Raw genomic sequence first — 26,667 nt, 5'->3', positions numbered from 1 at the left:
CGTTTGCAATCAGTCGCGATGCTCAGTTTGTAGCACTTTACAATAAAGGATTTTTAAGTAGTGAATAAACTAAAAATGTATGTTTGCTCACTGTTTGGGAAGTTCAAGCTTATCTTTCATTCTGTGCTCAGCATTAGTTATTTCTAAAATGGGTAAAAATTTAAGAAATATCAGCAAATAGACAAAGTATGTGCACTTAATGACTTAAAACAGTGTAAACAGCTCACAAATAATAACATATGTACAAACTAAACATGAGGGTACCGGTACATTACATCATCTTTCTGTGTTTAGAGACTGCTTTCCTCGCCGGTTCTCTTTTGAAAAATAATTTAGAAAGTAAGAATTAAGTGAGTAGAGTTCTTTTATTTCTAATTAAAATATTTGTGCCCATTCTATTCCCTTCCAGAACAATCAATTTACCACATTAGTTTGAGAAGAAAAAAATTATTCACATTTTCCAAAAATCACATATGGTTTGTGAGTTTTATAGTAACACTGTTTAAGTTTGGAGGCAGAAGAAGAAAAAACATTCTTAAAAGTGAAAAGTGAATTTGTATATGCTTTTCACCAAATTGTGCTGCCTATGGTCTTTGCAAAGTATCCCACCTGGACACACTTCAGTACTAAATAGAGTTGACACAAGTCACACTGTCCTCTGGTGGAGCTTTTTTGTAACACATTCTTCTTTTCCAACTCAAAATCAATCAATATAATGTACAAGTAAATAAGTAGAATACGTAAATAAAAACAAACAGTTAAAATGTACACATATATACAGTACAGGCCAAAAGTTTGGACACACCCTCTCATTTCAATATGTTTACTCTATTTTCATGACTATTTACATTGTAGAATGTCACTGAAGGCATCTATGACACCTGTGAAGTGAAAACCTTTTCAGGTGACTAACTCTTGAAGCTCATCGAGAGAATGCCAAGAGTGTGCAAAGCAGTAATCAGATCAAAGAGTGGCTATTTTGAAACAACTAGAATACAAAACAAGTTTTCAGTTATTTCACCTTTTTTTGTTAAATACATAAGTCCACATGTGTTCATTCATAGTTTTGATGCCTTCAGTGACAAGCTACAATGTAAATAGTCATGAAAATAAAGAAAACCCATTGAATGAGAAGGTGTGTCCAAACTTTTGGCCTGTACTATACATATATACGTATATATATATATATATATAAATAGACTATATTTAAAAATGTATCTGAAGACACAAACGCCCTGAAATGACGCTTCTACAAAAAAAGGACGTCATGCGATACCCGCTGACCTTCTGACTGCGCTACATTTGGACGACTCTGCGGAAATATCTCATTACATCCATTTTGATATCAATGTACTCAGCCGTGATAAAGGTGATGTCCTATGTCTGCGTGTATCGGATAATCTCATTGAGGTCATATCCTGTCACAGCAAAGGCGTAGCCATCGCCGTCACAGAACTTGGCGCCGCAGATTTGTGTGTCTGTTACACACTCATTGTGTAGATGGGCGACCTGAGAGGAAATAAAAGAAATGGATGCAGACTAACCGAATGAGGATACATTGCGTTTATGGATGATTTACCTCCACGATGTTGGTTTCTGGGGTTACTGTCATGTGCCACACCCTCACAAAAGAGTCCTCGGCAGCAGACAGGAGCTATGGTGCACAAGCAGCCTTGTAAACACTAAACAAAATGTGTTACTTTTATTGAACTAACCAGTCCGGAAAACGGAGCGACGTCCAGCGAGTAGATCCAGCGAGCGTGGGCGTTGACCTCAGCGTGCAGAATACCCGTCACCGCCTCATAGAGACGGATCTGGCCTGTTCCGTATCCGGCCACCACTGTACCTTTCCACAGCTTTACGGAGGAGCAGCTCATGCTGACAAGAAGATGGAGGATCATTGCAGTGATGAAACCAAAGGATGAGGACGGAGGTAAGTGGGAATTACATTAGAGCAGCAAGTGATGAACATAAAAAACAAGAAGACAGGGGAAAGAAACAGATACAGTAATGATGCAGCAGTGACGCACAGCACATAACGACTGTATAAGACAGAGGTGTCAAAGTCGTTTTCACTGAGGGCCACATTACAGTTATGCTTGGCCCCAGAGGGCCGCTTCTAACAGTGAATACTATTATTACACAATTTTTTTATGCATTTCATTAGTAGATTTTTTTTTACTAAAATGTAAAAAAAAATATGCTAAGCTGCAATAATTTCACCTCAAAATTGTGTGTATATTACTGTAAATGGAAAACAGTACTGTTGTTTATATGGTCAAAAAAAAAAAAGGCAGCTCAGTTGCCAGAATTTTAATGTCGCTATATCTTGGTTAATATACAGGTCATAGTGTAAATGCAGCGTTGTTGGCAGTTTTGTTTTATGTTTTTAAAGCGCTTTATAGGCAGAATAGATACATCTCATACATCGTGTTTTCCTCGTATAAGTAGCAGTTTTTTTTATATTTAGATGCACAGAAAAATCAAGGATGTATGTTCTTGTCTCACATAGGAATTGTGGATGATGGGCAAGATTGCCCCCTAAAAAGTGCACTTCCCATTAAAGGGTAACACACCTAAAGGGAAACCATGTGATTCATATTAGATCAATATATACGTTATCTCTAAGAGAAATGTACAGTAACTTTATTTCAAATTTATGATGAGGTAAAGGTTTGATTTTTCTTTTAAAACAAAGCCCCAATTTCTAACTAATAAGAAATGTAAGACTCATTTAAAAATGTATTCAACACATAATGTGTGGCTGCTATTACTGTGAATGATTGAGCTAGACCAGGGGTGTCCAAAGTGCGGCCAGCGGGCCATTTGCTGTCTGTAGCTCAATTTTTTATTGGCCCGCACACGCTAAAGACAAAATTAACACATCTCAGATTAGAACATTACACAAAAGGACAAAGAAAACGAAACATATCTCCCAAAAAATGGAACCTGAAAATCAAAATTGCAAACAACCAGTGCATCTTACTCAGTCCTTTTAAAATAGTGTGGCGGCACCCCCTGCGGGGCGCGGTACGATGCCAGGGGGAGCGTGTGACCCCGGGTACATGCTTTGTTGGTATCTTGATTCAAACACCACTTTGGAAAGCTGTACACTAAAATATGTGCTCATTGTAACCAATAATCCTGACTTTTGTATTTTTATTTATAGAAAAAACAAATAGCAACATCTGTTGCATATTTTTTTTTGCAGGTTAAAGTGTTTTATATTTTTTTCTCCGAAGTTAATGTTGCTGATCAATTTGAATTCATTATTATTTTTTGAATTTATGTAATTTTATTTCATTATCAAATGGCTAAAAGAGGTCAAAATGAGGATTTCATTTATTTTTTGGCAAATTGATACACTATAAATATTTTCTGTTAGAGACTAAAAACAATGTTAGGAAAATGTTATTCTTTATTTTAAGTTACTTACTTACTTACAGTACTTAGGCCTTTAAATTCCCTGAGGAACATAGGCCATTGATGAAACTCCTCCATCCCCTTCGGTCGTGTGCCCTCTGCTCCAGTTGTTGCCATGACAGCCTTTGCGCCTTCATCTCCTGCTCTGTGGTTCTTCTCCAGGTGGCTCTAGGCCTTCTTCTCTTCCTCTTGCCTTGCGGGTTCCATGTTAGAGCATGTTTCGTGATTGAGCTATTGTGTCTACACAGTGTGTGACCATCCCTTTCCATTTCCTCCTCCTGATTTGTGTTTCAATTGTGCCTTGTCTAGTGAGGTCCCACAGGTTGGCATTGGAGATGGTGTTAGGCCAGTAGATACCTAAGAGGCGACGGAGGCAGCGGTTGAAGAATGTCTGTATTTTTTTTAGTATGTTGGCCGTGATCTTCCAGGTTTCTGAACTGTATAGTAAGGTGGATTTGACGTTTGAATTGAAGATTTGCAGTTTGGTCTTGAGTGATATGTTTTTTGCTTTCCAGATTTTATTTAGGATAGTGAATGTGGTCCTTGCTTTTCCAATTCTGGCACTGACATCCTCCTCCGTTCCTCTGTCCGCAGCAATAATGCTTCCTAGGTAAGTAAAGGTGGCAACCTCGTCTATCTGGTTATGATCCATGTTTATTGGGGAGTTGTTCTTGTTGTTGAAGGGGAACATTATCACAATTTCAGAATGGTTAAAACCATTAAAAATCAGTTCCCAGTGGCTTATTATATTTTTCGAAGTTTTTTTCAAAATTTTACCCATCACGCAAAATCCCTAAAAAAAGCTTCAAAGTGCCTGATTTTAACCATCGTTATAAACACCCGTCCATTTTCCTGAGACGTCACATAGCGAAGCCAACACAAACAAACATGGCGGAAAGAACAGCAAGCTATAGCGACATTAGCTCGGATTCAGACTCGGATTTCAGCGGTTTAAGCGATTCAACAGATTACGAATGTATTGAAACGGATGGTTGTAGTGTGGAGGCAGGTAGCGAAAATGAAATTGAAGAAGAAACTGAAGCTATTGAGCCATATCGGTTTGAACCGTATGCAAGCGAAACCGACGAAAACGACACGACAGCCAGCGACACGGGAGAAAGCGAGGACGAATTTGGCGATCGCCTTCTAACCAACGATTGGTATGTGTTTGTTTGGCATTAAAGGAAACTAACAACTATGAACTAGGTTTACAGCATATGAAATACATTTGGCAACAACATGCACTTTGAGAGTGCAGACAGCCCAATTTTCATCAATTCATATATTCTGTAGACATACCCTCATGTCAGCAGGTCAGGGAAGCTAGGGTCAATATTCTTCTTTTGACGGTGTGAGCCAAGACATCCAGGGGGTTTAGCTCGCTCGTCTGCGGGAACAATCTGCCACCATTGCTTGCCGTGCTACCGAGGTCCTTTGTCCCTGAATTGCTCACACACTCCGGCAGATTCACAGGGGGTCTGGCGGCAGATTTCTTTGACTTTATCGTTGGAAATGCATCTGCTTTGAGTGTCGCAGGATATCCACACATTCTTGCCATCTCTGTCGTAGCATAGCTTTGGTCGGTAAAGTGTGCGGAACAAACGTCCAATTTCTTGCCACTTTCGCATCTTTGGGCCACTGGTGCAACTTGAATCCGTCCCTGTTCGTGTTGTTACACCCACCGACAACACACCGACGAGGCATGATGTCTCCAAGGTACGGAAAACAGTCGAAAAAATGGAAAATAACAGAGCTGATTTGACTCGGTGTTTGAGAAAATGGCGGATTGCTTCCCGATGTGACGTCACGTTGTGACGTCATCGCTCCGAGAGCGAATATTAGAAAAGCGTTTAATTCGCCAAAATTCATCCATTTAGAGTTCGGAAATCGGTTAAAAAAATATATGGTCTTTTTTCTGCAACATCAAGGTATATATTGATGCTTAATGATGATGGTGATAATGTTCCCCTTTAATACGCATGAACTTAGTTTTTGATGTGTTGATTTTGAGTCCAAGCGAAGCAGCTGTTGTTTCCAGTTTGCATGATTTCTCCTGCATATGTTGGTGTGTGTGTGCTAGGAGTGCTAAATCATCAGCAAAATCCAGGTCTTCCAACTGCTCAGTCAGGCTCCACTGTACGCCGGTTCGGTTATTGCTTGTTGTTTGTGTCATGGTCCAGTCTATACAGAGGAAGGGCGAGAGCATGCATCCCTGCCGCACCCCAGTCAGGACCTCGAAGGGCTCTGACAGGCAGCCTTCATGGAGGACACGACACTGCATCCCTCGGTAGGTGTTCTTGATAAGGTTAATCAGCTTTGGGGGAATGCCATAATGAGCCATCACTCTCCACAGCATCTCCCGATCCACACTGTCAAAAGCCTTTTCAAAATCAATGAAGTTGACATAGACAGGAGAGTTCCATTCGATTGACTGTTCAATGATAATCCTGAGTGTGGCTATTTGATCTGCACAGGATCGATTGTTCCTGAAACCAGCCTGATTTTCCCTCAGTTTCCCATCGACTGCCTTTTGGATTCTCTCCAGTAGGATGCGGTTGAGCACCTTCCCTGGCGATGAAAGCAGCATTATGCCCCTGTAGTTCTTGCACCCCCTGAGGTCTCCTTTCTTGGGAATCTTGACAATGATGCCATCTCTCCAGTCTGAAGGGACATTTTCTTCCTCCCAGATGGTTTGCATGAGTTGGTAGAGCATGCTGGTGGAGGTTTCGATGTCGGCCTTTAGGGCTTCAGCTGGAATCTCATTTAGCCCCTCTGCCTTGCCTCCTCTCAAGGCCCTGATGGCCTTCTTGATTTCTGTCTTGGTGGGAGGGTCGCAGTTTATTCCCAACAGATCTGTGGCTGGTGGGATCTCAGCTGTCAATTGGGGGGGTTGTCTATTGAGCGGTTCTCTAAAGTGTTCTGTCCATCTCTTTAGTTGGTCCTCCTTGGTTGTGAGTAGTGTACCCTGTGTGTTTTTAATGTGTGATTGTGACTGTTGAAACTTGGAACCGGTTGTGTAGTGTGACTTTGTACAGTTCTGATGTGCCTATATCTTGAAATTGCTGTATGTTGAATTTGACTCTTCCTTCTCTATTTGTTGTGCGTTTTAATTTCAGCTGGATTTTTGCTGTAACTAGGTGATGGTCTGATCCAGCGTCAGCTCCCCTTTTCACTCTGACATCCAGCAATGAGCGTCTAAACTTTTGGCTAAAGCAAATGTGGTCAATCTGGTTTTCTGTTACATGGTCAGCAGACACCCAGGTTGCTTTATGCACATCCTTGTGTTGGAAAATTGTCCCACCAATGACCAAACTGTTGTCTGCACAAACTGCTGCAAATATTTCTCCGTTTTCATTCATGGTTCCTAGTCCTTGTCTTCCCATGTTCATTTCATAACCACTGTTGTTTCCTCCTAACTTTGCGTTCATGTCTCCCATCAGAATCATGATGTCCGTCTCCCATCAGAATCATGATGTCCTTTCTTTTTTTAGTCTCAATTATGTGATATAGTTGGTTGTAGAAATGATCCTTGATTTCATCGTCTGCATCGTTAGTGGGAGCGTAGCATTGTACTACGTGGAGGTTTATTTTTTTGTGTGTAGTTTGGAATTTGGCTGTGATAATCCTCGAATTGATGGGTTCCCAGCTGATGAGGGCCCTCTGTGCCTCTGTGGGGGGCATGAACGCAACTCCCTCTGTGTGTGATGCCAAGTTTTCCGGGTGTCCAGAGTACAGTATGGATTCTGAGCTCGCGAACTTGACCTCCCCTGACTGGTTTCACACAGACCAAGGAGAGATAGTCTGTACCTCCTCATCTCCTCCGCGATTACTGCCGTCTTTCCGGCTGCGTACATAGTTCTCACGTTCTATGTAGCAATGTTGGTGGGTCGTCTAGGGTTCAGAAGCTTCGGACGCACTGTCTCCTTGCGGTTTTCCATGTACACTGTCATGTGCTCTTTAGTGTGGGGCACTGAAGAGGCTTCCTTTCCAAGACGTTGGGGTTTAAAGTTTTTCATCATCGTTTCTGTAGCATAAGATATTTTTTACAGGTTTGGGTTGCTAGCCCAAAGCCCAACCTTAGAGTCGGTTTGTTAGTCCCCTTCCCCTAACCCAGTGGTTCTTAACCTTGGTGGAGGTACCGAACCCCACCAGTTTCATATGCGCATTCTCCGAACCCTTCTTTAGTGAAAAATAAAATGTTATTTTTTTTCAAATTCAAGACAAAGTTATATGTGTTTTTGGTAAATCTTTAGCATAGGGAACATATTCTAAGTAACAAAGACTTAATTTAGAGTTATTTGGACACTAGGGGAACATATTCTAAGTAATAAAGACTTAATTTAGAGTTATTTGGTTAGGGTTAGGGTCAGGGTTAGAGGGTTAGGGTTATAATAAGGCCATGCCAAATAAGGCATTAATAAGTACTTAATAATGACTAGTTAAGAGCTAATATGTTACTAATTTGCATGTTAATAAGCACGAATTAATGGTGAATATGTTCCCCATACTAAAGTGTTACCATGTTCTTTTACTGGTGCATAAAATGAACCGTGCATGAACATCACTTTGTTAAAACAACAAAACCAACACAGTGCATAAACTCACAACAAATTACACACATGCAAACCAGTTAGCTGTTGCCGTATCCATAATACGCTGACAGGGAGAAGGTTGTATTTACACGATGAGTCGGGTGTGTTTTGACCTCTGCCGAACCCCTGAGGCCGACTCACCGAACCCCTAGGGTTCAATCGAACCCAGGTTAAGAACCACTGCCCTAACCTATTGTCCTCCAGGCAATGGATTACAGTCTCATACCACGTGAGACCAGACCGGTTTTGGGTTGTGTACAAGCTGCCCCGGGACGTCAAGCCCAACCAACTCCAGTTACTGTGTAATGAAAGCTGCATTTAAGGCGAGCATTTCATACCAGTTGATCTATATTTATTTAGTCTTTTTTTGTTTTCTTTAATGTTAGTAATTATGCAAAGTTATAAAAAGGTGTACTTATAACAATTTGATAGATTAATGATACTTTATAGTCGCAGCGGAGAGTGGAAATTATTTCTTCTTTCTCGGGGGGGCGTAACAGAAAAAAACTGAGACGCACTTGTCTTACTGTTTAAGTCCTTTGTTGGTTTCTGTGCATCCTGTCGTGATAAACATGTGTACACATTTCTTGTAAAATATGTCGAGTTTTCAAGTGTGCTAAAGCCCTCAAAAAGGTTTTAGTTGGCAGAGTAATGACAATATTAGTGAGGTATAATAAGAAATTAAATATCTCAAGGGGGTAGGATTGAATATTACACTAATTAGATCGTTTTACAATAACACAAAGCTAAGATGTTTTCTTCAGATATCAGTATATATTGAATGACCTACAGTACAGGCCAAAAGTTTGGACACACCTTGTCATTCAATGGGTTTTCTTTATTTTCATGACTATTTACATTGTAGATTGTCACTGAAAGCATCAAAACTATGAATGAACACATGTGAAGCTATGTACTTAACAAAAAAAGGTAAAATACCGTATTTTCCGCACCATTAGCCGCACCTAAAAACCACAAATTTACTCAAAAGCTGACAGTGCGGCTTTTAACCCGGTGCGCTTTATATATGGATAAATATTAAGATTCATTTTCATAAAGTTTCGGTCTCGTAACTACGGTAAACAGCCGCCATCTTTTTTCCCGGTAGAACAGGAAGCGCTTCTTCTTCTACGCAAGCAACCGCCAAGGTAAGCACCCGCCCCCATAGAACAGGAAGCGCTTCTTCTTCTACTGTAAGCAACCACCCGCCCGCGTAGAAGAAGAAAAAGCGTGCGAATATTACCGTACGTTTCATTTCCTGTTTACATCTGTAAAGACCACAAAATGGCTCCTACTAAGCGACAAGGATCCGGTTCATGAAAAGACGCAATCTCTCCATCCTCACACGGATTACTATTTCACAGCAACTGATATTCCTGTGAACCGCACTGTGGATACAACGGGAGCACGTACGGTGAATATTCGCACCACAGGGAATGAGAAGTCGTCCTTCACTGTGGTTCTAGCTTGCCATGCTAATGGCCTGAAACTTCCACCCATGGTGATATTCAAAAGGAAGACCTTGCCAAAAGAGACCTTTCCAGCCGGCGTCATCATAAAAGCTAACTCGAAGGGATGGATGGATGAAGAAAAGATGAGCGAGTGGTTAAGGGAAGTTTACGCGAAGAGGCCAGGTGGCTTTTTTCACACAGCTCCGTCCATGTTGATATACGACTCCATGCGCGCCCACATCACAGATGGTGTCAAAAAACAAGTGAAGCACACAAATACAACACTCGCCGTCATTCCGGGTGGATTAACCAAAGAACTCCAACCGCTGGATATTGGTGTCAACAGGGCATTCAAATCACGACTGCGAACGGCGTGGGAACAATGGATGACCGAAGGCGAACACACCTTCACTAAGACAGGCAGACAGCGCCAGACGACATACGCCAAGCTTTCCGGAAGGCAGGATTCACAGAACTGCTGAACAGTGACACTGACTCCGATGACTTCAACGAGACGGAACCGGCCATTTTGGATCCCACATTTGCCCAACTTTTCAATTCGGACACCGAAGACGAAGAATTCGAAGGATTTACGAATGAAGAATAACTTCAGAAGGTGAGCGCTATGTTTATTTTGTGTGTTGTGACATTAACGTTCGAGCAACATTATGTTGCTATTGCTCTGCACTATTTTGAATTGTACTATGTTTGTGATTGCACATTTGCGTACATTTTGGGACAGAGTTGTTAGAACGCTGGTTTTTAATATATTATTAAAGTTTGACTGACCTATCTGACTGTTTTTTTGACATTCCCTTTAGCGCAGCGTAGGCGCGGCTTATAGTCCGGGGCGGCTTATAGGTGGACAAAGTTTTGAAATATGCCATTCATTGAAGGTGCGGCTAATAATCCGGTGCGCCTTATAGTGCGGAAAATACGGTAACTGAAAACATGTTTTATATTCTAGTTTCTTCAAAATAGCCACCCTTTGCTCTGATTACTTTTTCGCACACTCTTGGCATTCTCTCGATGAGCTTGAAGAAATGGTTTTCACTTCACAGGTGTGCTTGAAGCTCATCGAGAGAATGCCAAGCGTGTGCAAAGCAGTAATCAGAGCAAAGGGTGGCTATTTTGAAAAAACTGGAATACAAAACATGATTTCAGTTATTTCACCTTTTTTTGTTAAGTACACAACTCCTCATGTGTTCATTCATAGTTTTGATGCCTTCAGTGACAATCTACAATGTAAACAGTCATGAAAATAAAGAAAATGCATTGAATGAGGAGAAGGTGTGTCCAAAATTTTGGCCTGTACTGTACATTGTATTGGTTTTAGTATCTTTAACGTACAAAAAAGTATCAAAGTGGCCCCCGCCTTCTTTAGTTGTTCTGTAAATTTTTGAAAAGGTTTGGACACCCCTGAGCTAGACTGTCATAGCACATTCAATTCTTACTCAAATCCGCCAATCTTGTTGAGAAGCTGAAACTCCTCCCCTGACTTCCATACACACAAGGTGCCGCCATCGTCTGCACTGACCAGGTCAGCTATGCACTCCTGATGGAAGATAGAAAGGGGAATGGAGAGCGTTTACATTTGCAAGAGGAGGCTTTATGCAAAATGTACCACATTAATCAACCTTTCACGACATACTGTACCTGGCTGCCGGAGCACTCTGGAGCCAAGTCTGTGATGGGCTCCATGTGCTCCTCCAGGACCTCAGACAGTGTGATATTACTGCCTTTATTTGGAATGTCAAACACCAGAACTCCACAGGTGGACAAGCCTGGAAGGACAGGAAAGTGACAAAGAACTGTAGAATGCTTTGATGCAACATTTTGACATCACCATCTTTCAATCAGTACTTACCGACGCATATGTAATTCTCCCAAACGGCAGCAATCCCTCGTGCAAACACAGCTTGAGCTGTGAGCAGAACACACACAGATGAATAAGCAGTGATAATGACCAGAACATAATCATTACAGGCTCCTCGACAACATTAGTATATCTGCACAAATCCTACAACAAGAGGCACAGACACAGAGGTGTTAATTTAACATTGATTATTATGGTTGTAGTGTGCAGTGGTGTACAACTGTACTCAGATCCATCAGACTAAAAAGGGTTTTCTAATACCTTTTTATTCATTAATTTTAATAAAAAATGATACATATACAAATGTGCTGTATTAGACTGTTCAATGAAGGACACTTATAATATATGGCTCGCTGTTGTCAATTAAAGACACCTATTATGTACTGTATGTCTATCTTTCGCTAATCCGATACTTGTTATTTTACTTGTATTGGACTGATTTGCAATATCAATTATATATATCTGGACACTTCTAGTTATTAGTATCACAACTTAAGCTTTTTCTCCCTACGTTATGTCCTTTTGCTTTTGTTTTCTTGCATGGATTTTATTCCAACAATATGCTGCGAGCCAACAAAACTCGAGCTGTGGGTCACAAACGGCCCACGGGCCACACTTTGGACACCCCTGATTTCGACCAAAAGGAAGTGCATTAAATGTAGATTAGAATTATCATACGACCGCTTTATCTATTATATAAGACTTGGCCCAACTTAAACCTTAAAATTCCAAAAAATGTTTTTTTGCAGCCAGTTGCTTTACTATTACAATGTGATTCTGCTTTATTTAATAATAATAATAATGGATTAGATTTATATAGCGCTTTTCTAGACACTCAAAGTGCTTCACAGAGAAGTGAGAACCCATCATTCATTCACACCTGGTGGTGGTAGGCTACTTTCGTAGCCACAGATGCACTGGGGTAGACTGACGGAAGTGTGGCTGCCAGTTTGCGCCTACGGCCCCTCCGACCACCACCCATCATTCATCATTCATTCACCAGTATGAGCGGCACCCCAACGGCGGAGTTTCTTTCATGAGATATGGCGTCAGGGGATAAGCTGTGTCACCCAAAATAAAAACAGAGACCGGATCTGCATCTTCCAGCAGTTGTTTGGGACACAAGGGGATGGTTCCATCTTTCCATACAAAGCTAAGAGCCGGAGATTCAAGAAATACACGGCGCACTTAGCCGTGTAAAAATTTGTCCGAGGAGGGGGACCTTAAAGGCTGGTTTAGTGTGGCTGAAACGGGGTTTAAGCTAAATACCGTATTTTCCGCACTATAAGGCGCACCTAAAAACCACAATTTTTCTCAAAAGCTGACAGTGCGCCTTATAACCCGGTGCGCTTTATTACGATTCATTTTCATAAAGTTTCGATCTCGCAACTTCGGTAAACAGCCGCCATCTTTTTTCCCGGTAGAACAGGAAGCGCTTCTTCTTCTACGCAAGCAACCGCCAAGGAAAGCACCCGCCCCCATAGAACAGGAAGCGCTTCTTCTTCTACCCGCCCCCGGAAGAAGAAGAAAAAACGCGCGGATATCACCGTACGTTTCATTTCCTGTTTACATCTGTAAAGACCACAAAATGGCTCCTACAAAGCGACAAGGATCCGGTTCATAAAAAGACGCAATCTCTCCATCCGCACACGGATTACTACCGTATTTCACAGCAACTGATATTCCTGTGAACCGCACTGTGGAACGGGAGCACGTACGGTGAATATTCGCACCACAGGGAATGAGAAGTCATCCTTCACTGTGGTTCTAGCTTGCCATGCTAACTTCCACCCATGGTGATATTCAAAAGGAAGACCTTGCCAAAAGAGACCTTTCCAGCCGGCGTCATCATAAAAGCTAACTCGAAGGGATGGATGGATGAAGAAAAGATGAGCGAGTGGTTAAGGGAAGTTTACGCGAAGAGGCCGGGTGGCTTTTTTCACACAGCTCCGAAGGCGAACACACCTTCACTAAGACGGGCAGACAGCGCCGGACGACATACGACAACATTTGCCAGTGGATCGTAAATGCCTGGGCAGATATTTCGGTCACAACTGTGGTCCGAGCTTTCCGGAAGGCAGGATTCACAGAACTGCTGCACAACAACAGCGACACTGAATCCGATGACTTCGACGAGACGGAGCCGGCCATTTTTGGATCCCACGCTTGCGCAACTTTTCAATTCGGACACCGAAGACGAAGAATTCGAAGGATTTACGAATGAAGAATAACTTCAGAAGGTGAGCGCTATGTTTATTTTGTGTGTTGTGACATTAACGTTCGAGCAACATTATGTTGCTTTTGCTCTACACCATTTTGAATTTTACTATGTTTGTGATTGCACATTTGCGTACATTTTGGGACAGAGTTGTTAGAACGCTGGTTTTCAATATATTATTAAAGTTTGACTGAACTATCTGACTGTTTTTTTGACATTTACTTTAGCGCAGCGTTTTTTTGACATTCACTTTAGCGCAGCGTAGGCGCGGCTTATAGTCCGGGGCGGCTTATTGGTGGACAAAATTATGAAATATGTAATTCATAGAAGGTGCGGCTAATAATCCGGTGCGCCTTATAGTGCGGAAAATACGGTAAATAGTTATTCGTTTAAGGGGTTATCCGGTTTAGTGTAGACATGACCTTACCGTGCATAACCTTATCCGGCTTAGTGCAAACGGGGCCTTAATCTCCTAAAAAGGTAAACAAGTGTAACAAACAAGGTGTGAACATAATCTGTGATCACAGGGATCAAACTAAATACCAGCAATTGCTGAATTGTGGAGAGGGGGCAGCTTGATTGATTGATTGAAACTTTTATAAGTGGATTGCACAGTACAGTACATATTCCGTACAATTGACCACTAAATGGTAACACTGGAATAAGTTTTTCAACTTGTTTAAATCGGGGTCCACGTTAATCAATTCATGGTAATATGTGTTGCTTAATCTTCCTCCTATTGTGCTAAGTGGAATTGCATAATGTTTCCTGCTTTAAAATCTATACAACGTGTGACATACGAACACCTTTTACTTTACCTGTTGGTGTTTCAGGAGTTTCCAGTGCATGCCAGTACACCATGATGGAGCCATCGGATTCATACATCTAGTCAAATGCAAACTTTGATTAATGGCCACAGTATAAATTATAGTAACCAAATGGCAAGGTCTCACCTGGATGCCTCTTTGGGAAGTTACCACCAGCATATCTCGAGAGGGCAAAACACAAAATGCAGCCTGGTTGGTGCAATACAACACAGATGCACATCACATTGTTATGCTCATATTTTTAGAACGTATCGGATGTTGTCTCCTTGCCTGCATGATGAGCGATGGGCTTGTGGCCACGTTGGGCTCCTTGGACTGCAGCTGGCGGGTGGAGTAGTTGAGGCCGTCCCAGGACGCGCTGACCATGTTGACCACATTGGCGTGGACCACCGTGAAGTGGGTGAGGCGCCGCGGGGCGATGCGCAGCGTGCTCAGGTTGTTGTACAACGCAGACGCGCTGTTCTTAATCTGAATGCTCTTCTCTTTGTGATACATCGAGAAGGTTACACGGCGGTATAAATGTATGTAATCCTAAAAAAAAGGTGCCCTATTGCAGACAGAGGGGCTGTTTTATACCAATGACGTCACTGGTTTCTGGCTACACAGCTTGGTCCTTAGCATTAGCATTAGCATTAGCAGCTAGGTGGTTGTTAGCAAGAAGCCACCTGGAACTATGACGTTCAAATGTCAAAAATGACAGGGTAACTGCTTTTTATTAAAGCGTCCATGCAACCGTCTAACACTTAGTGCTGTCTTTATCTGAAATGTACTAGTGCAAGGTGACGTAAGCGCTTCTTTCCAGGCTAATACCCTCGGCGTCTCCCGCAGCCATAGAGACAACGCCGCCAGGTTGCATGACGTCACAGTCACGTGTTGCGTTGCTAGGGAACCCGTCGACACACCAGGAAGTGGACGCCAAAAGGAAGATTGTCGCGTTTAATCAGTCAAAAATAATTCAAGGTAAGTTAGTTTGTCGTCGTAGTTCACTCTCAAACGGGTCACTGATATGGCTACACTATTTTAAATGTCACTCATTTGAAAATAGCAAAAGTATGTGAGTCAGTCTACACGTGTCAGTGTGTGTTTTGGTCATTTCAATTTTTGTTCTTGTTCCGCCCGAGTGCAGCTGGGATAGGCTCCAGCACCTCAAGCAACCCCGAGAGGGACACGCGGTAGAAAAATGGATGGAATGGAAATAGAAAAAACGAAAAAAGACTGTTTTTTATTATTATTATTGGATTTAATTTTAAAAATTTATAAAGAAAATTGAAAAACAAAACGGTCAGTGTATGTTTTGGGCATTGAGCGTAATTATCTCCGCGTTTACTTTAAAAAATTAACTTTCGGTTTCTGCAAATGTAAAATAACATCCGTTTTGGTCTGTTTTCCGTTTCTGATGAACAATTTTGTGATATTACATAAAAAGAAAATCAAACCGTTTTTATATTTAGTTATTGCTTTTCAACACAAAAAAAAGAACGTTGTATTTTAATTGTATTTTTTGTATACTAAAACAAAATTCAAATAAACCATCCATCCATTTTTCTACCGCTTGTACCTTTCAGGGTCGCAGGGGGTGCTGGAGCCTATCTCAGCTGCATTCAGGCGGAAGGCGGGGTACACTCTGGACAAGTCGCCACCTCCAGTTTTTCAATAATCCAATGACCAAAACATACACTGACCAATTACCCACAATGTGGATGGTTATTTAGATAACAAATCTAGTATCATGTTTAAAAGTAAAACAGACAATGCAGCGTTCTCAACCAATTAACACTTGAATTTACAATAAATACAATAACACGTGACGTACAAATTACATCACACACATGAAAGAGTTATTTTCAAATGAACCACAGCCAGCATGCTGTTGCACTGCTTACTGCAGGTATAACATTCACCAATAGAGTGTGCTAATGTGTTTTTTTTTAAATATTTTCAGACAGGATTCACACGTTTCCAAAATAATAGGTACAGTAATAATCATATTTTAACTGACACAATCTGAGAAATGTGTGTTTGATACTGTATTGTAGTTTGCAGTAGCAAATGACTGCACTGCTTGATTTTGAGAAGTGTTACTAATATTGTTACTTTGTTACTATTGTTACTTTCTATTCTATTCTATATGTTACCCCTTTTTTTGAAGCTAAACTAGGATAACCAAAAACCCGCGAGGATGTCCCGCTCTGCAGCCAAAGCGCAAGCTGACAAAAGTAAGGCCCCTGCCCGGGTGAGCCCACCTCAGCCCAATGAGCCGGAGGAGGAAGACATTATTCCTGGTTGTCTAACTCGGAGCCAATGGATGGATATGTTGAGCCGTGAGGAAGCAGAAGATTTAGTTGGCGAGATAATGGCTGAATTGATGACCCGGGTCATGGAAGGCTGTTACAATGTGCACATTAAAAGACAGGTAAAATAAATCAAAACTAATGCTGTCAAATGATTGTTTTTCAAATTAAATGAATCACAATTTACAATTTTGATTAATCATGATTAATCACAGGTTAGTATTCAGATGCATGATTTAATTTAACTTAAAAAGAGCCTAATAATTGGACACAAAAGCAATTTTATCGTCATAATGACATCCAAGATCATTTTTTTAATGTTTACTTGAATGCACACCAATTATTTGCTTAAAAAACTTGGTAACAGTTTTATTACAGGTTCCATGTGGGTGTATTTTGACAGTTGGAGTCTCCTCACTCATCTTTCTACTGACATACAGTATGTACAGTCGTGGTCAAAAGTTTACATACACTTATAAAGCACATAATGTCATGGCTGTCTTGAGTTTCCAATTGTATTATGGCCAAACAGCTCAATTTTTGTTTCATATGACATCACAGTGACAAAGATACGGCCTTCTGGAGGAAAAACACAAATTGAGCTGTTTGGCCACAATGGTACTTTAACTTTAACTCTAACAATACCCAGCAATATGTTTGGAGGAGAAAAGGTGGGGCCTTTAATCCCAGGAACACCATTCCTGCTGTCAAGCATGGTGGTGGTAGTATTATGCTCTGGGCCTGCTTTGCTGCCAATGGAACTGGTGCTTTACAGAGAGTAAATGGGACAATGAAAAAGGAGGATTACCGTACCTCCAAATTCTTCAGGACAACCTAAAATCATCAGCCCGGAGGTTGGGTCTTGGGCGCTGTTGGGTGTTCCAACAGGACAATGACCCCAAACATACGTCAAAAGTGGTAAAGGAATGGCTAAATCAGGCTACAATTAAGGTTTTAGAATGGCCTTCCCAAAGTCCTGACATAAATGTGTGGACAATGCTGAAGAAACAAGTCCATGTCAGATAACCAACAAATTTAGCTGAACTGCACCAATTTTGTCAAGAGGAGTGGTCAAAAATTCAACCAGAAGCTTGTGGATGGCTACCAAAAGCGCCTTATTGCAGTGAAACTTGCCAAAGGACATGTAAGCAAATATTAACATTGCTGTATGTATACTTTTGACCCAGCAGATTTGGTCACATTTTCAGTAGACCCATAATAAATTCATAAAAGAAACAAACTTCATGAATGTTTTTTGTGACAAACAAGTATGTGCTCCAATCACTCTATCACAAAAAAAAATTGAGTTGTAGAAATTATTGGAAATTTAAGACAGCCATGACATTATGTCCTTCACAAGTGTGTAAACTTTTGACCACGACTGTATGTATTGACCTGATCACTGACCGTGTAACCGCCCCGTCTTTCAGGTATTCCTCTGCGGTTAATGTAAAGGAGCATGCACGGTCAAAATAAATTACGTATGTCCGTCAATAATGCAATATTGTTTGTGATTAATCACATGAGTTAACTCGCTTCTTTTGACAGCCCTCATCGAAACACATTGCCAATTTTACATTACTATCTTGTTTGATGTTGCTCATCATTTTTTCAGGTAGCATCCTTCACTGCATTCTGGGCCAAAGTTTACTTCATACAAACTTTGGAGCATCACCTCATGTGCCGAGATAAATGGGAAGATGCGATGGAATTAACCAGAACAGAGGACTCTGAACCAAGGCCAATCACTCCAGATGTCTGGTCTGAAGGATGCTTCCCAGTAATACATGGAATGCCTCAAGCTGAGCCTATACCACCCAAGGTACCTTTTAATTTGATATGTTCTACAGTATAATAGGCCAATTAATGTACTTTGTAATGAATGTCACACTTTCTCTGACTAGATTATTAAGAAATCTGATATCTGCAAATCCCTTGGACCACCTGAACCTAGAACAAGCCAGCAAAATAATCCTGTGCCGCAAAAAAGCGTCTCTCCAAAGCCATCTGTTGCCAAAATAAGTCCTGGCAGGTCTGTCGGTGGTGAGAAGATAAGTAACGAACCAAGTCCTCGCCCCAAACAAGACACTCATCCTAAGAAAAAGCAAAAAGCTTGTTTGCCCCCAAAACTTGCCCCTGAGACTGTTCTGCCACCCGTGTCTTGTTTGGCAGGAAAACTGGAAAACAAGGGTGACAATAAAGTCTCTTCTGTTTCTAAACATACAGCCGGGTCATCACAACAACAACACAAAAGTCGATCCGTACGGAAGCCTGAGCATAATTCAATGGCCAATTACTGGATCACTCCTCAGTATGAGATTGTGAACAAAAGGAGAAAATCTGTCAAAAAAAGTGAACTTCCCGAACCACAGCAGTCTGACATCATGGAAACTTCATGGAATTCTGCTAGCAGTGCTGAACCAGCAAAACCTGCAAGTAAGACAGGTGTTCAGCGGGGGAAGTTGTCTCCCATAAAGGACGAGATTGTCACGAGAGCTCTGAGGTTGGACACCATGCATTTAGCAAAAGGTGTTTCTCTCATTGATCGTCAGAGAACAACAGCGGGCCCGGTGGCGTTCACGTCCCAAGCTCAGTCTGCCAAGCTGCGGCCGATACAAACTGATGCCGTAAAATCACAATTTTCCGTGGATCAGTTGACCGCCGGTCCTCCACCTCAGGTTATACCATGTTTGAAGCGGCCCGAGAAATTTGACTTTTGATAAAAATAATATGGAGAATTGAAGATACACAAATAGATGTGCATACATTTTGGCTGTAAAGAGCAAAATCAAGACAGTATATATACTCAGTGTCAGCGCTAGGAATTTAAAAAAATGGGGGTCCTGGGACCCCATCAAGTCATAGAAATGGGGGTCCCACTTTTTTGTAACCGTTTTGAAAACAAATGATAAATGTATGCATTATCCTGTTTTATCTCACATTCTATATTGTGTTTCGGAAAAAGGTTGTCATAAACGTTACTTAATTCCTTAAAAAAATAATACAAAAGAAAACCACATTTTTATGCATATGCACATTTATTCAGTTATAAACATTCATTCACTTTCTTCTTTCCTTCATGGATCTAAACTTTACCGCTGTCGCCCCAAAATCAAAGTTCTCTGGCTGACGAGGACCACTGACACATCTCATCTCTGCATATTTTACTAGAATACACTTATGGGCATTACATATATCAAAATCAAGTACCTACTGTACTGTTTACTTGTTGAAATACCCTTTTTAGAGCAAAAATCTATACCGACCACTTTGCTGCTGCCAAAAATTGATTTGAAGGGTATTTCAACAAGTAAACAGTACAGCAGGTACTTGATTTTGATATATGTAATGGCCATAAGGATATTCTAGTAAAATATGCAGAGATAAGATGTGTCAGTGTCAAAATATTACTTGAAATCAATTTTTACCAGCAGCAAAGTGGTCGTTTGGGTAGATTTTAGCTCTAAAAAGGGTATTTCAACAAGTAAACAGTACAGTAGGTACTTGACTGTGATATATGTAATGCCAATAAGGGTAGTCTAGTAAAATATGCGTGTGTAAATATGCGATGTGTAAATATCAAAATATTACATTGAATCACTTTTTGTCAGGCAATACTACATGTAATGAACATTTTAATTTCCGGAAATGCGCGTCCTTTCTGATTTCAATGCGTAAAAAGAAAACGCCAACATTAATACTGTATGTTTTTTTGTATACCGAACAATCACAAACTTTTGAATCACCTTGCCCAGGGGTGTCAAACGTACGGGCCATGAGATGAGTTTACTCAGTATAAAAATTAGCTAAATGTTTGAATGAAAGAAACTGCTGTTCTAAATTTGTCCACTGGATGTCGCAATAGCAATTCTTTGTATCCCCTGCTGCAAGAGTGCATGACTTCGGAAGGGGTGGAGCTATGTGCTGTGTTAAAATAGAAGCAACAGTACTTAGCTGCTTATTAGTGATAGTATAAAACATGTAGATTGTTACGTTAATGCCTTGATTGTCAAATATGTTGTTGGTAATGTAATCTGTGACATTCATACCCAAATAAATGCTTTTAAAAATCTGCACATTTCGTGTTGTATATACGACTGGGCACACAAATATGCTGAAATAATATGTATTCTCTTCTAACTTCATGTGTGATTATTGAAATGAGTCCAAATTCACGTTTTTTGTAGGTGATGCTACATATGTACAGGGTAAACCACATTATGTTAGTACATCAGTTGGGGAAAATGAGTAAATTACATTAATTACATTCTGTATTTTGATTTTGATATTATTCATTTCATCTTCCGATAGATTAAAAATCAACACCAATGGGATCATTTAAAAAGTCTGCCAGACTCAATTCCACCTATTTGACTGATAAACTATTTTATGTTCAAAAGTATAAATTACGACAAATGAAGATAGAATACTACTAACCGCAACATGTAAGTGTAAAAAAAAAAAAAGTTTTCATTTGTACTTTTTCAGAATGTGCTTGATCTATTTTTAAACAAAAAAACAATCTGAAGATGTCCTTATTTTTAAGTTATCATGCCATGATTTTACCAATCCGGCCCACTTGAAAAATGTATTTTCCTCCATGTGGCCTCTGAGCGAAAATGTGTTTGACACACCCGATCTAGCTAATGAGTTGGCCTATACATGTTAAAAGTAAATTCTTTAAATTTAGATAATTGAATAAACTGATATTCATGACCATGCATCACAGGTGCATTCATTTAAGTGCACATATTCTACTGTATTTGAAGATGAATGAGTCAAGTCTGTTCCACAGCTCTTTCAAGTAAAAAAACAGAATGGATTCGCAGTTGCGATCTGTTTGTTTGCGAGCAGTTTTAAATGCAAATGACCAACACTACTTTCATATGCCTGCCACCTCACTGTGTTAGTCACACCGACTGAAACCCCCCACAAAATGAGACGGAATCAAAAGAAACGTAGCAAAAATTGTATGTACTTTTCTGATTTATGGTTTTGTTAAGACCTAGTTTAAGTGTACACACACCAGGTAGGGTGGTATCATTTTACATTTACATTAATATATTGTGTTTTTTGGGATATTTTTTTAATACATTGTTTATTACTGGTGTATTATGTAGGTAATATTTATTCCTGTATTTTAAAATGCTTGTGTGGATGTTTTTTTTTTACTTATATTAAATTATATATATATATATATATATATATATATATATATATATATATATATATATATATATATATATATATATATTAGAGATGCGCGGTTTGCGGGCACAACCGCGGAGTCCGCGGATTATCCGCGGATCGGGCGGATGAAATTAAAAAAAATTAGATTTTATCCGCGGGTCGGGTCGGGTCGGGTGGTTGAAATAAAAAAAAATTAGATTTTAAATAGATTCAGGCGGGTGGCAGTTAAACCAATTCGGAAATATATATACATAGTTAAATGTTGTTACCCACATACGAAAAACGAGCAGGCACTTGCAGCATATGCCACAACAGAAGAAAAAAAAGAAAAAGAGATGGACACTTTTACGGAGCGGAGAAGGGACGCCTCGCCGGGGTCCGGGACCGAGGCCCCTTCCCCCGAGAGGGCCCCACCGGGAGCCGTAGCTGAGGCGATCCGCGAGAAGGGCCCGACGCACGTCCAGGGTCACCACCGCGCCCACCGCACCGACACCCCGCCTCGTCCGCCTTCGCCGTGGCCGCCGTCACGCGCAGCAGGTAAGCAGCTTACCTGCCCGCCACCCCCGTGGCTGGGGGCTCGTAACAGGGGTCACTCCGCGCGCTCCGCCCGCGCAGCTTACCTGCCCGCCACCCCTGTTGCCGGGGGCGCGTAACAGGGGTCACTCCGCGCGCAGTGCGCTCACGAAAGGGGTGGGGCTCACCCTGGTTGATATAGACAGCAGCTAGGACGGTGGCCATGGAAGTTGGAACCCGCTAAGGAGTGTGTAACAACCCACCTGCCGAATCAACTAGCCCTGAAAACGGATGGCGCTGGAGCGTCGGGCCCATATACCCGGCCGTCGCCGGCAGCGAGACGCGCTTGGAGGTGCGCTCAGCGCGGCTCCCATATGATTGCGCACTGGTGTGCGTCTGGGTCGTGACAGCGTGGCACGCGAATGTCAGTGCTGCATTGGATCAGTCTCCTTTCTTTAACAGGCAAAAGCTTTATAACCTCACTAATGCCTTGCATCGTCTATATTAGATATATAACAACGGGCGGGTGCGGGCGGATGCGGTTCTGATCAAATGTTAGATCGGGTGGATTGCGGATGGTTGACGACTTTTTGATGCGGTTGCGGATGAAATAATTGCCTATCCGCGCATCTCTAATATATATATATTATATTATATATGTTGTACATATAATTACATGCAGATTATATTATATTTACTTATATTAAAGTAAAGTTGATTTCCATGGAGGTTATCTGTAGCCTGTGTAGTTGTTGTCAAAGCATGAGGATAAGGTGCCACTTTATGGAATGTTTACAGAGAAAACAGAACCCAGATTAAATTCTGATTAACATTTGAGAATAATTCCTAAAAATTCATAATAATATGGTGAAAATTGTAATTATCTCGAGCCAAATCTAATATTATAGTGAGTTTTTTCCTTGATAAGAAATATATAACAAGATATCTTTTGAACGGCTCTTGGAAAGAAACAGCCGCTAATATCATCTCTACTACACATCTGCACATATAATTGATTAATATAAGGCATCCCTACTTACTGCACTCGTATATCCCTAGTTGATTACTATACAGTCGTGGTCAAAAGTTTACATACACTTATATTTTTGTGATAGAGTGATTGGAGCACATACTTGTTGGTCACAAAAAACATTCATGAAGTTTGGTTCTTTTATGAATTTATTATGGGTCTACTGAAAATGTGACCAAATCTGCTGGGTCAAAAGTATACATACTGCAATGTTAATATTTGGTTACATGTCCCTTGGCAAGTTTCACTGCAGTAAGGCGCTTTTGGTAGCCATCCACAAGCTTCTGGCAAGCTTCTGGTTGAATTTTTGACCACCCTTCTTAAATAAATTGGTGCACTTCTGCTAAATTTGTTGGTTTTCTGACATGAACTTGTTTCCTCAGCATTGTCCACACGTTTAGGTCAGGACTTTGGGAAGGCCATTCTAAAACTGTCATGACTTGGTCCTGGGGTTTAGTTTTTCTAGAAGGCAACGGAAAGTTGGCTCGGGCGAGACGGGAATGTGAGAACATATTTATTTAAACTTATCAAAAAAAAGTACAAACGAAAAGCGCTCACAGTGGCGGAGAAACAACTTGGCTATGAAAACAAATACTTGTTGCACAAAGGCAGAAACTATGAACAACAAAAAAACACTAACTGTGGCATTAATAAACAAAACTTACTTGGCATGGACAAAAGGGGCAGCGTGAACGATGGACATGAAAAAAGTGTCAGAAATGTGCAGAGCATAAATGTGGGATGTCACCAGCAAGACAAACTGAAAACAATGAACTTAAATACTACAGACATGATTAACGAAAACAGGTGCGTGACTCAAAACGTGAAACAGGTGCATGACGTGACAGGTGATAACTAATGGGTTGCTATGGTGACAAACAAGAGTGCACAATGAGTCCAAACGTGGAACAGGTGAAACTAATGGGTAATCATGGAAACAAGACAAGGGAGTGAAAAGCCAGAAACTAAAGAGTCCAATAACTAAACAAAACATGACTAAAACAAAACATGATTACACAGACATGACAAAAACCTTCATTGTAGCCTGATTTAGCCATTCCTTTACCACTTTTGACGTGTGTTTGGGGTCATTGTCCTGTTGGAACACCCAACTGGGCCAAAGACCCAACCTCCTGGCTGATGATTTTAGGTTGTCCTGAAGAATTTGGAGGTAATCCTCCTTTTTCTTTGTCCCATTTACTCTCTGTAAAGCACCAGTTCCATTGGCAGCAAAACAGACCCAGAGCATAATACTACCACCACCATGCTTGACGGTAGGAATGCTGTTCCTGGGATTAAAGGCCTCACCTTTTCTCTTCCAAACATATTGCTGGGTATTATGGCCAAACAGCCCAATTTTTGTTTCATCTGACCACAGAACTTTCCTTCAGAAGGAAATTGCGTATGAATGCTCCAATGTTAAAGTTGAACTGAAATGCTCATAGAATGTAGTATGAATGTAAGAATAGTTTGAATGTTGGAATGGTTTGAATGTTGAAGAGTTTGAATATCCATGAAAACCGGAATTTGGTTTGAAACTTGGGAAAGTGTTCGTCTGAATGTCCAGGATGAGTGGAATGTGTTGATGTTGGAATGGTTTGAATAGGTTGAAAAATGTGGGAATTGTGCATCTTGGAAAAATGTCTCATTCATTTCAATGGGAATTTTCTGGAAATGTAAACCTTTTGGAAAAGTGGGATTTAAAAAAAAAAAAAAAAAGATTAGGAGCATGAATGTCCAGAATGAGCTGAATTGCTTGGTGTTGGAATTGTTTGAATCAGTCAAGAAATGTTGAGGTATTAAGAGTTTTTTAATTGAGAAATTGTATTATGGAATTCCTGGAATTTTGGGAAAATTGGGAATGTTTGTAGTTCTTAAACCAACTTGTTTTTTTGTCCTGACTAACAAAAATGTTTTGACGGTGGAACAGTTGTAATGGGATGATAAAAGGAAAAGGAGTAGTCAAACAAAAAAAACACGCATTCCAGGAAATTTGTTGAACGTGGAAAAATGGTTGTTTGAATGTCTAGGATGAGTTGAATGTGTTGAAGGTGGAATGGTTTGAATCGGTTGAAGAATGTGGGAATTGTGCAAGTTTGAAAAATGTACAATTCATTTTGAATAGGTAAAATGAAAAAAAAAAAAGGAATTATGGGAAATCCTGGAATTTTTTTTTACAATTGTTGAAGTAGAGCACACAATTCCCAATCAAGCTGAATATTTTGAAGTTGGAACGGTTTGAATGTGGGAGAATGTGGGAGTTGTGGAACTTTGAAAAATGTCCCATTGATTTCAATGGGAATTTCCAAAACATTTGGGAATTTCGGGAAAAGCAGGATTTTTTTTTTTAAATGGTAAAAAAAATTGAATGGTCTGAATGAGATGAAATGGTTGGTGTTGACATTTTTCAAACCGGATGAAAAGTGTGGGAGTTGTGGAACTTGGAAAAATGTCTCATTGATTTCAATGGGAATTTCCAAAACATTTGGGAATTTTGAGAAAAGCAGGAATTTTTTTGAAAATAGTAAAAACTTAAATAGTCTGAATGAGTTGAAATGGTTGGTGTTGACAATTTTCAAATCGGTCGAGAAATGTTGAATTAATAACATGTTGAATTGAGAAATGGTATTACGGATTTTTTCCAGTTAAAAAAAATGATTAAGAGGAATGTTTTGACGGTGGAACGGTTGAAGTGGGTTGAAAAATATGGAACGAGTAGTCGCTAGACAAAAGGGTGGAATTAGGGCTTTGGAAAACCAGGAATTCTGGAAAATCCTGGAATTTTTTTTAACTTGGAAAAATGGTAGTTTGAATTTCCAGGATGGTGCAATGTGTTGAAGGTGGAATGGTATGAATAGGTTGAAAATGTGGAAATTGTGAAAGTTTGAAAAATGGCCAATTCATTTTGAATGGGAAAAATGACCCGGAAAACCTGGAATTCTGGAAAACCGAGAATTTTTCCAGTTAAAAAAACTGATTAAGAGGAATGTTTTGACGGTGGAGCGGTTGAAAAATGTGGAACGGGTAGTCGTCAGTAAAAACGGTGGAATTAGGGCTTTGGAAAACCAGGAATTCTGGAAAGTCCTGGAATTTTTTGGAACTTGGAAAAATGGTAGTTTGAATTTCCAGGATGGTGGAATGTATTGAAGGTGGAATGGTATTAATAGGTTGAAAATGTGGAAATGGTGAACGTTTGAAAAATGGCCAATTCATTTTGAATGGGAAAAATGTCCCGGAAAACCGGGAATTCTGGAAA

At 40.5% G+C, this 26,667-nt stretch overlaps 2 protein-coding genes and 1 pseudogene across 5 annotated transcripts; 1 reads left to right on the top strand and 2 right to left on the bottom strand.

The window, feature by feature from the left end:
- Window positions 1–254: 254 nt before the first annotated feature.
- wdr54 (WD repeat domain 54) lies at window positions 255–15,239 on the bottom strand. Its single transcript, XM_061986633.2, has 9 exons — window positions 14,658–15,239; window positions 14,514–14,576; window positions 14,379–14,445; window positions 11,334–11,390; window positions 11,123–11,250; window positions 10,921–11,021; window positions 1,716–1,878; window positions 1,580–1,654; window positions 255–1,509 (listed from the first exon to the last, which is right to left on the bottom strand). Exons 1-9 carry the CDS (start codon window positions 14,880–14,882, stop codon window positions 1,378–1,380), a joined length of 1,011 nt encoding a protein of 336 aa, XP_061842617.1. The 5' UTR covers window positions 14,883–15,239; the 3' UTR covers window positions 255–1,377.
- Window positions 2,351–7,442, bottom strand: LOC140679276 (uncharacterized; annotated as a pseudogene).
- Window positions 14,738–19,861, top strand: LOC133623378 (uncharacterized protein C2orf81 homolog). Of its 4 annotated transcripts, none has more exons than XM_061986629.1 (5): window positions 15,243–15,347; window positions 16,330–16,358; window positions 16,537–16,800; window positions 18,294–18,500; window positions 18,583–19,861. In XM_061986629.1, the coding sequence occupies exons 3-5, from the start codon at window positions 16,567–16,569 to the stop codon at window positions 19,396–19,398; spliced, it is 1,257 nt and encodes a 418-aa protein (XP_061842613.1). In that variant the 5' UTR covers window positions 15,243–15,347; window positions 16,330–16,358; window positions 16,537–16,566; the 3' UTR covers window positions 19,399–19,861. The 4 variants fall into 4 exon arrangements, with proteins under 4 accessions (XP_061842614.1, XP_061842616.1, XP_061842613.1 ...); XM_061986631.1 differs by having other exon boundaries at window positions 15,255–15,347; window positions 15,953–16,358; XM_061986630.1 differs by lacking the exon at window positions 15,243–15,347 and adding an exon at window positions 14,738–14,822 and having other exon boundaries at window positions 15,953–16,800.
- The last annotated feature ends 6,806 nt before the right edge of the window (window positions 19,862–26,667 follow it).

This window comes from Nerophis lumbriciformis, linkage group LG12 (genome assembly GCF_033978685.3).
Source record: "Nerophis lumbriciformis linkage group LG12, RoL_Nlum_v2.1, whole genome shotgun sequence".
In the NCBI taxonomy this organism is placed as follows: Eukaryota; Metazoa; Chordata; class Actinopteri; order Syngnathiformes; family Syngnathidae; genus Nerophis; species Nerophis lumbriciformis.
The sequence above is the reverse complement of the archived record's forward strand: the minus strand, read 5'-3'. Positions and strand labels throughout refer to the sequence as shown.

What these genes read in the sequence shown, in the direction of transcription:
- wdr54 (XM_061986633.2), bottom strand. Translation starts at nt 14,882, where the DNA reads ATGTATCACAAAGAGAAGAGCATTCAGATTAAGAACAGCGCGTCTGCG. An exon ending in GCCCATCGCTCATCATGCAG is followed by an intron (nt 14,577 to 14,657) that starts GCAAGGAGACAA and finishes TGCACCAACCAG; the next exon opens with GCTGCATTTTGTGTTTTGCC. An exon ending in TCGCTCCGTTTTCCGGACTG is followed by an intron (nt 1,655 to 1,715) that starts GTTAGTTCAATA and finishes TGTGCACCATAG; the next exon opens with CTCCTGTCTGCTGCCGAGGA.
- LOC133623378 (XM_061986630.1), top strand. Translation starts at nt 16,567, where the DNA reads ATGTCCCGCTCTGCAGCCAAAGCGCAAGCTGACAAAAGTAAGGCCCCT. An exon ending in ATGTGCACATTAAAAGACAG is followed by an intron (nt 16,801 to 18,293) that starts GTAAAATAAATC and finishes TCATTTTTTCAG; the next exon opens with GTAGCATCCTTCACTGCATT. An exon ending in CTGAGCCTATACCACCCAAG is followed by an intron (nt 18,501 to 18,582) that starts GTACCTTTTAAT and finishes TTCTCTGACTAG; the next exon opens with ATTATTAAGAAATCTGATAT.